Below are 13,933 nucleotides of genomic sequence, written 5' to 3' on the forward strand. Positions count from 1 at the left end.
TAACTGCCCAAATTAATGCCATAGGCCTATCGTTTTTTGAATTTTGTCGGTACAGCTTTTTAATTGCTAAATAATTAAAATGCCGGTTAGTTTGTGCGAAAGTAGCAAAATTGTATTAAAATATAAATTTTGTTATTTTAAATTTAAATTCGTTGGAAAGCGACGTTAAACCATATTTGGGCCCGTTAAGGAACGATATTATATTATATTTAAATTTGCTGGAAATTGAAAATAATATTTCTTTATCCAAGCCAAAACTTTTATATTATTTTTCGATAATTCGTTGGATAATTTTGCCTAATTTTTCTTTATACCAGGTTCCAAAATTCTGTTTATCGTATAATGGAAACCTTTCCTTCCGAACCAAAATAAAATTACCCTAATAAAAATACGCCTATATATATTTATAAAAATCGCGAAAATAATAATAGTATATATAATCGCCAGATTTGCCAAAAATATCCCCGTATTTTTAGTAAGTTTATTCGAAAAATTTAAGGGTATAATTTATAATAATAGCATAATTTAACTATCGAACCTGGGAATTAGTTTTTCGATAGGGCGTATTATATATTTATTATATTCGAGCTTCGTATTTTTGGTTATCCTTATCCTTATTTTAATTTATTTCCTTTTCGTTTTTATTTTTGTAAACCTTTACGAAACGTTTTTCCAAATGTTTTTTTTTAAATGGTAAATCCCATTTCTAAAAATATTTTAAAATATTATATACCGTATTCGCAGCCGATTTGGCTTCGGAAAGCCGAATAAAATAATCGTTACGTTTTATTATAGGTGGTCCAAAGGGGTTATCCGGAAAAGGCCTAATTAAATATAGGATTCGATATATAATAATTAAATTAATTGGATAGGATATAAAAAATTAAAAGATTTTTTATTTCCAAAATTGTAAATAAGCCATTAATTTTGGAATAATAAAAATTAATACGTTTGGGTAATTATATTTTTTTAAACGTCGTATTTTGGGTTAAATATAATTGTTTAAATGATTTTATTCCTTTTTTATTTTGTTTTTCTCTAAAGTTTGGGAAAGAATATTAATTAACTTTAAACCGGAATAATATTAGGTTAGTAATAATTATTTTACTAATTTATTTGGGGTAAATTTTAATATTTAGCCCATTTATAAAAAATGGGTTTTAGTGGTTTATTGTCAAAATATAACCCAAATTTGGTATTCCAGGACCATTTTGGATAAAAACGGAACAAATATACAAATATTATTTAAATTGCCTATATAATATTAACACGATAAAATAATGTAAACCAAAAATAAAAAAACCCTAATATTATAAATTATTATATATACGATTTACCTTATTAAATAGTTTTTGGATTAGGTCCCAGTAAATATTTAGGGATTAGTAATATTAACAAAATAAAAGTTAGAAATAAAAGGAAAAGTAAGCGATAATTTAAACCGTTATAGTAAATATAGGTAAATATAGGGGAAAGAAAAGAAGGGAAAGGAGCTTTTCCGTTTTACGCGTATAATGTATCGTTTTAGGTATATTCGATAGGCTAAATCCGCCAATAGGTATTTTTATACTTATTCGTCCACGCCTAATTAGGTTCCGCGAAAAAAGGTCCAAATATAATCTTTGGTAATCTTTGTAATAATAATTTTATTGCTTTTAGTTAATGTTAATAATATATAAAAATAACCCATTCGGTATTTTTATAAAAATATAAGGTATATTTTATACAATTTCTAACCAATGGGCGAACCTATTAATTTTTAAAAAAACTATATCCGCGGTTATAAAATCGAATTATAATATCGGTGGCCGACCTAATGTAAAACAAATAGCCGATTTTTAAATAAAAAATATACGTTCCATATTTTATCCTTTGCTTTTTCGTAAACGGTTTAGGTATAACGCCTAATATTTTGGCCCTATTATTTTTTTATAATAATCCCCGTTACGTCGAAGAAAAGTAGGAACGCGAAAATCGTAATATTTTTTTGTTAATTCCAAACCTTTCGGTCCTTATTACCAATTTTGCAACGTTTAATCTTTTGCGGCGAAATAACATTTAAACGGATATTAATTACAATTTCATTTTTTCGAATTATATTATTAATATTTTTTTTCCTGCCTAATACGGTAATTATTTCGGCGTTACCGTATAAAATTTATATTATATTACCAATTTTACGCCAAATCCGAAATTTTGGGCCGAATATTTATCGCCGGTATTAAAATAGTACCAATTTAACCTTATTACGGAAATAAAAAAACGTCCAGGATTGTAATTTTATAATATTATTCGCTATAGCTATTTACATTGCATTACCAATATTTTATCCCTATTTTGGTCACGTATAAACAAAAATTTATATTAAATCGTTAATATGCGTAATATATGGAAAGGTTGCAATGTGACGCCCCAGCATTCCGTTAACGGTAAAATCCTGGGGCTGTAAATCCCATATAGTGTTAAACGCGTACACGTTCCGCGCAATATATTAAAGGTCTAAAGGATTATCAAATTCTTTCATCTGCCCTACGGAACGTATGGCGGTCCTGGAACGTCCCGCCCCTCGAGGCCCAGAGGGGTTACTTCCAGCACCATTTTACGAATTCTGGGAAGTTAGATTTTGGCCTTTGCGCCATTAACCCAAACTAAATGCTTGCGAATTGTTTACTACCCGGTGATATTAATTTAAAAGGCCGCTATATCGAAGCTTTATCCCGAGGAGAGTTTTTGGTTCCCGGGATTGCATTGTCTGCGAGCCCGGTTATAATTATTGTGATCTTTGCGCAGGAAGATATACCGGTAGCCCAAGTATGCCGTGACCTCAAGCCAATATTGGATGGTTAAACGGCAAATTTAAACTGTTTATTCTACCTATTGGTACAAACAGCCCCAGCCATCATCTGGCAGCCTAATTAATGTTTACGTAACATCTAATGGCGTTGAATTTTATAATCGAATGCCGATAAATAATAATCGTAAACCGGGTGGAGATACGCGCCGCGGGCTTACAGCGGGAAGGTGAGAAATATAGCCGCAAAACCAAGCGGGATTGGCTAGGTTAAATAACCGACAGCATACCAACGCAGCTATTTTTTTTTACCCCGTCCAAACCACCGAATAGCAAGCAGCCTAATATAATTTAATATGTTTAATTCGCCCGTTCTATATAATGGCAACTCGCCATATGATTTCGTGCGTCATAAGAGTTTGGGCCCATTTTTTTTTCCCTATATTATTTTCCCGTTTGCAGTTAGGTTGGTTAGGTAGCTAGGCAAACGATCATTTCAGTACCTTGCTATATGGGAATATTATTCCGAAGCCATTCGAACGATTATGTGAGTGTTAATTTAGTTGGTTACGATAATTATCGTTATTTATTTTAACTGTTTCTTTAAACGATTGTGGCCAATTTTACCACCATTTCTTTTACATTTTTTCTTGCCATTTCTTGGTTGGATATGGAAAAATACCAGTATAGGCCGCTTTCGGCGGCTCGCCAAATCCGTATTTTTAAGCTTTTTATTGGTAAAAAGGCCGACGAATTGTCGGGTAAATTCTTCCATGCATTATTTTATAAATTGCCAGTCTTTTTGGCACTTTCCTACGTATAGGGTACCTTAGAGATGGGAAAATAATCTTCTGTTCCAAATTTAGTTTTTAGGTTAGGACAAATTTATACAATGTTTTACGGTATTTACGATAGCCCGACGGCGATATTTTTTTTTGGGCGGATGCATTTTGCATTAATTAAGAGGATATTCCCGAGCGAAACCAGTATATTAGGATAATAGGAAATATTTACGCTGTAGCGGAATGTACAATTATTTGGTTTGGTTAAAAGTCGAGCGAGATCGACCTGGTTTTTGGCTAGTTGTTTAGTTTTGAAGTGGTTATTTGCGAATTAGTTAACCAAATATCGACGGCCGGTACGTTATTAGCAGCCAAACCTATGGAATATTTTATACCGCGGATTAGTTCCAAACGATATTTACCAAAGTAATAGCCTTATCTACTATTAATTAAGAGGATATTTATCGGTATATTTCGGTTTTGTTTTAGTGTTTTTAGTTTATACGAAAATGGATCATCCAAAAGTTTTTCCAATTACGGAAACCATTGCTAGCCGCTGGTAGGAAGTTTTTTAACTGGTTAATATTGGCGCTCTGGTTAAGGTTTTTTTAAACGTATTTTATTTAGGGGGAGATATTTATTTGCAACTTCCTTAAACTTTTGGATTCCGGTATTAAAGTTCCGCCGATCCAGCTGGCGCGAATTACGCTTTTGGGGACGATTTAACAATCCCCAAAAAGGTTTTTAATGTATAATTTGGTAATTATATTTAATTTTAAATATGGTGAAACCCGCAACCACATTTTTGCGTTTATTGGGATTTCGTCGGACGTAAACCGCTTTAATATTATCGATTACGGAAATACGGTGGAAGATATCTGCCGGCAAGTCGCGAATATTTATGTTAATAATGCTACCAACTTTAGACTACTGTGGCTTATTAGTTATCTTATGCCGTTAGAGCGCCGGGTATATATTTGGGTACCCGACCTTGAAAGGGTTGTGACGGACAGAAGGAACGGGAACAATCTGACTTTACCGTTCTGGACGGAGGAGGAGGTATCTTAAACGAACGGAACCGAGAATTAATTTTATTACGAGCTTGGGTAAGAGAGGAATTTGAACGGTTGCTCTTTTCCCATTAACCTAATTCGATTCCAAAGCCTTTACCAGCCTTTTAATTGTGATACGGTTACCCGGCTTTTTCCCGGTCATCCGACGTACGAGCGTTTTAATGGAGCCGTCCCCTAATAACCCGCGTTTGTTGGAAACGATCGCCAACCAATTTTTCATAATATCAACGGTTTGATTAACAGTTTGAATAATGTCCCTGATCCTTCAGCTGCGGGTCAATTCAGGGTATTGTAAATAACGAAAAAGGTACAGCATTACGATTCCCAGTGCCCAAACATTTCCGGAAGGCCCGCGCGATTGGAATTTGAGGAATTCGGGCGGGAGATACTAAAGTATTCCGTTAGCCTTGCCGACTTCCTCGTGCGGAGTATTAGTGCTTAATCCGAAATTAATAAGGACGGCGCCCCGCGTTTTACTAAAAAGGATATTGGCAGGCTTAATGTCGTTATGGACGACTCCCAGGCCGTGGACCCAGGACAGCGCCGAAACCATGTCGTTCAAAACGCGTTCGGCGTTGTTATTGGTGCTTGAAAAGTGACCGTGGTAATCCCTGAAGTTTTTGTCGCCAAGCGAAGATACCTGGATAGCCTCCATATAAAAAGTATAAATACGGGCATTTACGCCAAGCAGTTGAACGATGGTCTGGTATTTGTCCGAGCCGATTTTGGAATGGATCCTAATCTCCTGTAGCCATATGCGTACGGTTGCCCGAATGTCGTCCGTATAGGTTAGAACTTTGGCGACGATAGGTTCGCGGAAGGTCGATATGGCCGCCTGCCATACCGACGCCGGGCGACGGTCCGATAGAGTTTTAACGCGCGTAATTGAATATCGTTCGTACGATTTCGACCTAAACAATTGGACAATTTCCCCGATTCGGAGGTCCCCGAGGATGTATGACGGGGTAGAAACGTCCATTAGGATGTCGGGTGAGGGTAATATGTGGATATTAATGGATTGTAACAGTCCTTTCGCTTTTTTAATAGCGTTAGTCCCAGGTAATTCCGCGATAGCCCTTTTTATCGGTTTGGCTGGTGGTAGTTTATTGTTAGGCGCCGGAAGTTGAGCCGGGGAAGAAAAGAACTTGCGAAGTAGGATTAATAATTTTATGGTAATTTCAAAAGCGGACAGTGTCCAGGCCCCCGGGCCGAGATTGGCCGATATAATATAATAAAGAATAATTGCGGGTTTTTCCCCAAAGTTCTGGTTGGCGGTAAACGTTGGTTTGCTTTTGTTAATTAGCGTCATTTTGTTTCGCGTAGGATTTAGGCAGATGCGAAACGCGATAATAAAACTACGTTTAGGAAGTTTAATGGAGATATTGCAGGCTACGTTGTAAATGGTTTGCGTAAACGCCAAAACTTTAACCGTTTCGAAGTTTTTTTCGTTGTTTTTAATCCCAAATTTAACCCATTCGTTGGCCAACGTCGGGCTTTTACCCTGTAAGAGCCTTTCGGGTACCAGTGTAAAATTGTTTGGGTTAGAAGGCAAAAAAACCAATCGAATAAAACCATTTTTTTCGTCGTCCAACCTTAATTAAAAGAGATTTACCCCCCAATTTGGCAATTGGGCGGGCTGTTGGTCTCCCGCCCGCTGGTTAATACCGATAAGGGGTGGGAATAATATATAAATTGGGTTTATTAGTTGTAATCCGCCTATATCGCTATAACCAGGTTAAACTACTTTGGTAAGGGAAAAGTTACGTGATGAAGGATTGTAATTTGCAGGCGCTTGGGTATTAGGAATTATTCCATTTTGTAATAAACAACCGGCCGAAGTTTATCGAGCGTGGTCTCGGTATATACTGGAAGAAAAGGGATTGGTTATTTCGGTCTAACCAGGTTTAGGCTGCTGCGCTTGCACGCCCCGGGCCTAAATAAGGCGTTCCTGGTACTTTGCATTATTAAAAGCGAAGGAATTGGTTAACTTGGTTGCCATATTTAACATATTGTTAACGGTTAGGGTATCATAAAACGAGAACAGTGCAGTAAAATAAAATAAATGTATCGTTAGGAAAATTAACAGAAAACGCAGTCGATAAAAGGGAGACTATTTCGGATATAGGTTATTAATACGGAAATATGGCGTTGGTAGAGATTATTGCTAGGTCGGAGGGCCACCGGAGGGGGGCGGAAAAGGATATATATTTGTATTTATCTTACCCAGGCCTCGCCGTGGCAAAATATAGGTAGCCAAGTTGCCTTTTTGGTAATGGATACAGATTAAGCGGTTTTTTTATTCCAACTAAAGGACCGAAGCGCTTTGTTTCCAATATACAACCCTTTCGAAATATTATATGTCGGGCAGCTTTTAGGTTTACGATTTCCAATAGTTTGGTTTTTACCTGCAATTGTAAAACACGTTATATATAGGTGGGATGTGGCCACCACGGAAGCTTGACCCTTATTCATCCTAATTTTAGTATCGATAAATACGCGATTGCCCAAACGCGACTAATAATTGGGTATTATAGCCAACTAAACAAAACTGTATACGTTAATTCGGAATTGTAACGACCGCGACGGAGGTTAACAATAACTAGGCCTTTTTACTTTTACAGCAACGAGGAATATATAGCTATAAACGATCCTTTTGCGACCCAATACGATTTTAAACGAATTTTTGAAGATCGGTTCAAATTTAAATGGCGGTACGAACGTTTCGGCTACCAAGACCCCGCGAGCATTTTTACAACGCTGTCGGAACAGTACAATACCTTTTAATACAGGTTGCAAAACCACCGAGCTTTTTATTTCGATGTTAGTGGTATTGCGTTCGAAGCGACGGATATCTACGATTTTTACCAGAAGATGGTAATACGCCAGAGGGAGCGGTTTACCGAATTGCGCGATATGTACTTCGAGATGGATTACGACGTTATGCGGAATAAAAAGCGTATGGATAATAAATAATAGGAGGCTTTGCGTGGTATGAGGACTAATAGGTTTTTGGACGCTTATGTAATGTTTATTGTTTCGTTTTTATTGCCCCGTAAAACGCCGACAGAGTTATACCGTAAGGAGCCAGGCGAGTTTTGTCAGGGTAATTAGTAACCAAATATTTCCCGGCCGGACGCGATATTAATACGACAACCAGGGGGGCAGGAATAAGAGAAGGAAAGGGAAAAGGCAAATGATAAGGAAATAGCGGAACCGGTGTTAAATAATAATCGGGTAAAGCAGCCGCGGCGGAGAAAATCTTCGCCGCGAATTTTACGGCTTATGAATATTCCGCTTTAGGACGTGCCGTACCCCGATAAGCAAGTTTTACCGCCGCTACCACTACAGCCCGACAGTATTTTATATTTTGGTGAACAAATACCATTACCAAACGATTCCGCGTTTCGGTAAAAACGCAAAGTATAGACTCTTTTATCGGAGCAGCCTGCAGCTATACGTTACAAAGCACAGGTATTTCGAACGAGCAAACGCTTTTTTGGAAAGACCCCCGAATTCGGCGACGGGCCTAATTGGAAGCGAAAGGGTATAAAATTATTAGGCGGTTAAAGTGGAACTTTTTATATTTTAAGTAAGGAAGGGGGTTATTGCGTACCTATTATATGTAAAGGATAAGGCGGGCTAAAATTATTACCCAAGCGAACTATTAAGTCGGGTCGCCCGTATAATTCGCTATTAGCGTTTAAGGGTTAAAAATGAATTTTTAATTTGAAGGATGTTTTTCTGTAAATAAAATACCAATTAGATAAGGTTTTGTTTAAATATTAATTTACCGATAGCGCGTTAATTCCTTTTCGTGGGCGACGTTGGTTGACCTTTTTAACGTTTGCTTAAACCATCTTGTTCCCGCATCCCGACTTTTATTAGCCCTTTTATTTTTAAGGGGCCTATAACGTACAGCCCCCAAATATTGTATTTAAAGGCTATGGTAAACGGTTAATTAAAGCTAAAATTGGACGTTTGTAACTTATTTTGCAGCCAAATCTGGATTTTCCTCCAAATTGTTAAAGTAAACTCAAGTGGTTTTAAGCCTCCCCCAGGTTTGTGGCTATTGTGTGTAGCAATTTTGGGGGTGGTACCCTTTCGTAATTAGTTTTAGCTGTTGCGTTCGGCGATTTGGAAAGTGTGGGCAACTTTTTTAGGCGTTTGGTTATTATGTTTATATTCGGCGATTGGGGGTGTAGGTATGTAACCTCTGCGGCTAATATTGGTTTTACCCCATTTCCCAAAATGTAATACCCTCAGGTTAAAAATCCCAGATTTGTTTAAAATTCCAATTAATATTCGCTAAAAAGGCTTTTGTGCAAAATTTATAATGTCGTCCAAAGAAATAAGGTCGCGCCTGTCGGTATTATTAGCACGTGTAATGTTGAAAACAATTGGTGGAAAGATTGGTATATTGCCAATAGCTGGTTGTAGTGGTGTTGTCGACAAACGTATCGTCGGCCGAAGGTGACTTGGCGTTATTCTCCAGCTTGATGCGACGCGGATAAAGGGTGTTACCCTGGTGGGTCGTTGGTCAGGGGTTAGGGTTAGGGTTTGGTGATCTCAGGGTCCAAATGTTACATTACTTATTTGTACCTTCTTCGCCTTCGTAAAAATCTTGTTGGTAATATTCTAGATTGGGCGGGCCTAAAGTGGTTAGGGCCCTAAAGTGGTCAGCACGTACCCCACCAAATTTGTATGCGATTGTAGTTGCAATTAATATAATAATAAACTTGACGCGTAAATATACCCACAATAACGTTGTTTTAAAGCCGTAAAAAAGCCGTAATGTTTTTAGATTTGGAGTATCGCCTATTAGAGGCCGTGATTTTGGTGCAGGCGGGCGTACCTAAGGCGCAGGCCGCTAAAATCTGGTTAATATCGCGAACCACGTTAAAACGACGCGTTAAAGGAGGAATAATCCGGTAATAGGCCTATGAACAGTATTAGATCTTATTTCCAAAACAGGAATCGTTCCTTTATGGCTGGATTAAAAACGAGGAACAAGCAGGGAGGGCGCCGACGTACCAAATCGTTAGGAAATTCGCCTTTTTAATGCTTCCAGCCGAACGACGAATATACGTTTTTGGCCGGCGTTGGCTCAGGGCTTTCCTACGGCGCCACCCAACGATCCGCACCAAAATTGGGCGTTTGTTAAAGGGAGCGAAAGCCGAAGAAGCTACTGGTAAAGCTATTTACAAGTTCCAGGCGTAGTATCGACGTTTTATCGAATATTATTTAATCCGTTAGCAAAATATCGTGAATATGGACGAATACGGGTTTTAATAAGGCGATATAAAGGCGGGAACGGTATTGGGATCTTACTTGAAATTTAAGGCCGAAGTAAAAAGCTTAAACGATTTAATTTGGGCGTCGATTATCGAAGCCGTGACCGTTACAGGCAAAAGATTGATTCCGGTCGTGATATTGAAAGGCGCAGCGCTATAAGGGTAGTGGTTTCCGGCTTTATTTCCGACTTGGAAGTTCGATTCAACCCTAATAGGCTGGAGTTTATCTGAAATCGCCCTCAGATGGTTGAACGAGGTTTACTTACCGGAAACAAAGCCGGAAAACCCGTCAGAATACCGGTTATTGGTGTTTGACGAGCATATAACGCATACGTTAGCAGAATTTATGTATAACGTCTACTGCAACCGCGTTATAATCGAATATTTACCTCCTCACTCCTCATACCTTACTCAGGCGCTCGACGTATCGGTATTTAACGCTGTAAAGGAATATTATCGTTAAAACACGAGGTTTTTCGCTAATGTAGATATTACCGCACCGGAGCAAAAGAAGAGGTTTATCCAAGCATACGAATAAGCTTTTAACGTAGGAATTTCTGACCGGAATATAATTGTAGGCTTTAAAAAAACCGGGATTTGGCCGCCTTTTTCGAACAGAACGGTTACACCTAAAAGAGTTATCGATACCGATCGCCCACCCGTTTTCCCACCCGTGGGCTTTTTTACCTTCGATACCGTTAACGATACTATCGTTTTTAATACCCCAAAAACGTCGCAGGATATACGCGTAGGAGCCCAGCAAATACAGAAGCATTTTGGTAAAGTTCAACGAAATTTATCGCTGCTTTTTCGCAAAATCGCCAAAAGGATGGATCTTTAAACCATTCAATTCGTTAGCCTTTAGGCCGAAAACGCCCGCCTCGCCGAAAAAATAAAAAAAATACAAGCCTATACCGCGTAAAGCAGTTAAAAAAAGTTAATAAGATCGGTTTGCAAGTATAAAGGATATTTACAGGGCTCAAAACGAGGTAGAGAGAAGAAGGCCGGTTTTGGAGGCTACGGTATTGCGAGAACACCAAATTCAGGATCACAACGTCGGTTTTCCGGCTTTATTTTCTGCTTAGGATTATTAGGAATAGCAATACAATTAATAGTTTCAATTTAATACATTTTTACTGCAAAATGGTTGAGATTTTAAGTGAGTTGTTTATTTTGTTATTCTAATTATACCGGGCCCACGTTGACCATTTTAGGCCCGCCCAGTTTAATCGCCCTAAAGAACTCTTAAGGTTATAATTTGGATCCATTCGGGAGCATAGAAGTACCACGCCACTGCCAGCTGGAGCCAGGCGGTTTTATTACGTGTACATAAGTTTGTACAACGTATTTTATACAATGCGAGTTAAGTCGGTATAGGGATTGGCTAGATTTTCATTTTCGGCTCTTTTGGATCATGGGCTGCCACAATAAGATATTCCGTTACTAACCCGTTCCAACTATCCCATTCGCGACGCCATTTTTCAGTCCTTAACAGACTGCCGCCCAAATATTTACCCCCATACCTATAAATAATAATAGGCTTACTAACCAAAAGCATTAATTTCTAATTTAAATACGGTTTCTTTATGCCTCCGGCCCAAACGCACCATTGCCGCACGTACGTACGGTATCGCACAAGCCAGCGGGCCCGTAAATTACAATTCCAACCCTCCCCCATCCGGCCCTCACCTACTTTTCCAATAACGCTTCGGGGTCTAATCTCCCACCCAGCCGTACCACCTTGTCCGTTACACAATCCAGAATTGCAACGATTTTTTGGAATATAGGCGTCCCCGTTGCTTTCCGCGCGCTCTACGCCAGTTTTATATTGAGATAAGTACCGGCCCAGCCCAGTAAGCCGGTTACGCCGATACCGCCGCCGATCAACAGAACGCGGTCGTATCGAAATACGGCGTAGGTGGGCGTCCCGCGGTAGGGTCCGTCGAGAAGTACGGGGAGGATTGTTTGTCGGCGTAACAGTCGTGTAATGCCGTTATATTTTCGGATAAAGAGGGAAATACCGCCGGCCTGTGACGAAAAGGCGGGGACAGCGGATACGGCTATTTAATTCAAACCGTCTTTACCTCCTTCGACGTCGTTAGAACTCGACGCGTCTTTTTTTTTAATGGAGCCGGCGGGACTGGCCTTTTAAACGTCAGAACGGGGCCGCAAAAGCGCCGTTGGGATGATAGAAAAGGGGTGGTTTTCCTAAGCCCGCAGCGGCTGCAACGTCGGAAAAAAGACGAACGCGTGGCGTCCTGGCGTAAACGTCCATCGTACACCCGCAACGTTAACCCGGACCGTATCGGCCAATATTTCGGTTACGGTGGCGCGATAGACGCCATTCTTAGCGACGCGTAACATACGTACTAGCCGGTCAAAGAACCATACGGCGTATACCAAATATATCCACAATTTGTAGATACCTGTAAAGCCCTTTTAGTAGTAAACGTGGTACCAGCAACCGATAATGGTGAAAACGGCGAGAAGGATGTGAAGGATTAAAAATATTTCGTACGAGGCGCGACGAAGCCACAAGACGCCATAGAACAAAAGAATAACCAGGCAAAGGTCGCTACAATACCCCAGATCCAGTAAAGCTTGTATATATCGGTATAATATGTTCCTAAACTGATATAGGCGGCCAGGAACGTGATAGAGTGGATAATGGCGTGGGCGGCATATAGGCGGGCGACCCAACGGTACAGTAGGAAAAAGGTCGAATAGTGCCAATCGGTGAACCATAGTAAAAAGTTGTTCCGAAACGAAAAGAGCACCGTTAGCGGCAAAAGGGTAAAGGAGATGTAACCGGTGCGGTAGCCGATTTAAGCCAGGATTTCGCCCGTTTTGGTAAAACCCCAAGGGTGGGGGTATTTAAAGTTTTTGTACATGACGGCGCCGAGGATAATGTTGAGGATGGTGAATATGGCGATATAAAGACCCTGTCCTATAGTCGGGGCGTTGCTTACGAAATAAGGTAAGGGGCGGACGTTATACGTGCCAATGGTCGAAGGCCGGGCACCGTCGTATGCGGACGTTAACGCCTGTGTTTTTTAGCTCCTTTACGAATTCGTGGAATCGGATGTAGGCCCATTGCGAGGATAGTAACGCGGTTCTTTTCAAGCCCCAAATAACGGAGGCGCTATCCGTATATACCCATATTATGTCTTTTGGGTTCGCGTCGGTTACTTCGAAGCCGCGCAATACCCCGACCGTTTCGGCGTTAAAAACGTGGCATAGCCCGCCCAAAGCTGTTGAACCTTGGGCGGTTATCTCGCTTTTGCGATATATAATAAACCCGTATCCTACCAGGTGGCCTTAGTTTTGATTAAATTGTTCGGAACCGTCGTTAAATATTAGTATATCGTTAGGCCCGAGCTGTTTTGCCTACCTTTGGAAATCTTTGGCTACTTCCCTTTTGTTTTTGCCCCTTGTTGGGTTTTTGCGGGATCCGGGGGTATACCGGGGTGGTGATAGTAGAGTGGGAATTAGCGGCGGAAATACCGTTTCGGCGTCGAATAGTTTCGAAACCCGTGGTTGGAAATGACCGGCGTTGCGGCCCCGTTCCACTAAATGTTTAAACTGTCGCCTATATAACGGATGTAATTTGTCCGCCAACCGTAACCGAAATACGTATTTTAACCGGTGGTATTCTATAGCGACTCTTGCTAACGGTTACCCGGAATCCCTAAAGATGGAGGTTGTTGGGGCGGTTTTCCAAACCGGGAGGACGGCTTTAGCCGCGTATATTAACGGACGTTTAACCGCCATTAGCAGGCTTTTTTGTCTTTTCCTTGGGTCGTACTACGCTTCCGTTACGTATAATACCGACAATAGGATGTATATTACTGCAGTTTTTCGCAACGAGGCGGCTGGTGGGCCGTATTTAACCCCAGCGAAGCTACGGAAATGCCGGGCCATTACTACGGCTTTAATGTTTCTTTCGTTAACGTGGCGGCGGTCCGATAGTCTTTTGTCCAACTAAAACCCAAGCCA

At 40.1% G+C, this 13,933-nt stretch overlaps 3 protein-coding genes across 3 annotated transcripts; 1 reads left to right on the forward strand and 2 right to left on the reverse strand.

Annotated features, from left to right (window-relative positions):
• Window positions 1-3,461: 3,461 nt before the first annotated feature.
• PgNI_12100 (uncharacterized protein) lies at window positions 3,462-3,791 on the forward strand (the record flags this gene model as incomplete). Its single annotated transcript, XM_031132055.1, has 2 exons — window positions 3,462-3,552; window positions 3,658-3,791. The coding sequence occupies 2 exons, from the start codon at window positions 3,462-3,464 to the stop codon at window positions 3,789-3,791; spliced, it is 225 nt and encodes a 74-aa protein (XP_030977065.1).
• A 1,256-nt stretch (window positions 3,792-5,047) lies between these two features.
• Window positions 5,048-5,625, reverse strand: PgNI_12101 (uncharacterized protein; the record flags this gene model as incomplete). The annotated part of the gene is made up of 2 exons (XM_031132056.1): window positions 5,048-5,052; window positions 5,124-5,625. 2 exons carry the CDS (start codon window positions 5,623-5,625, stop codon window positions 5,048-5,050), a joined length of 507 nt encoding a protein of 168 aa, XP_030977235.1.
• Window positions 5,626-11,501: 5,876 nt separating this feature from the next.
• PgNI_12102 (uncharacterized protein) lies at window positions 11,502-12,682 on the reverse strand (the record flags this gene model as incomplete). The annotated part of the gene is given in 5 exon segments (XM_031132057.1): window positions 11,502-11,749; window positions 11,779-11,965; window positions 12,013-12,160; window positions 12,186-12,373; window positions 12,389-12,682. The coding sequence occupies 5 exon segments, from the start codon at window positions 12,680-12,682 to the stop codon at window positions 11,502-11,504; spliced, it is 1,065 nt and encodes a 354-aa protein (XP_030977237.1).
• Between the last annotated feature and the right edge of the window lie 1,251 nt (window positions 12,683-13,933).

This window comes from Pyricularia grisea (assembly GCF_004355905.1).
Source record: "Pyricularia grisea strain NI907 chromosome Unknown Pyricularia_grisea_NI907_Scaffold_8, whole genome shotgun sequence".
Lineage (NCBI taxonomy): Eukaryota > Fungi > Ascomycota > Sordariomycetes > Magnaporthales > Pyriculariaceae > Pyricularia > Pyricularia grisea.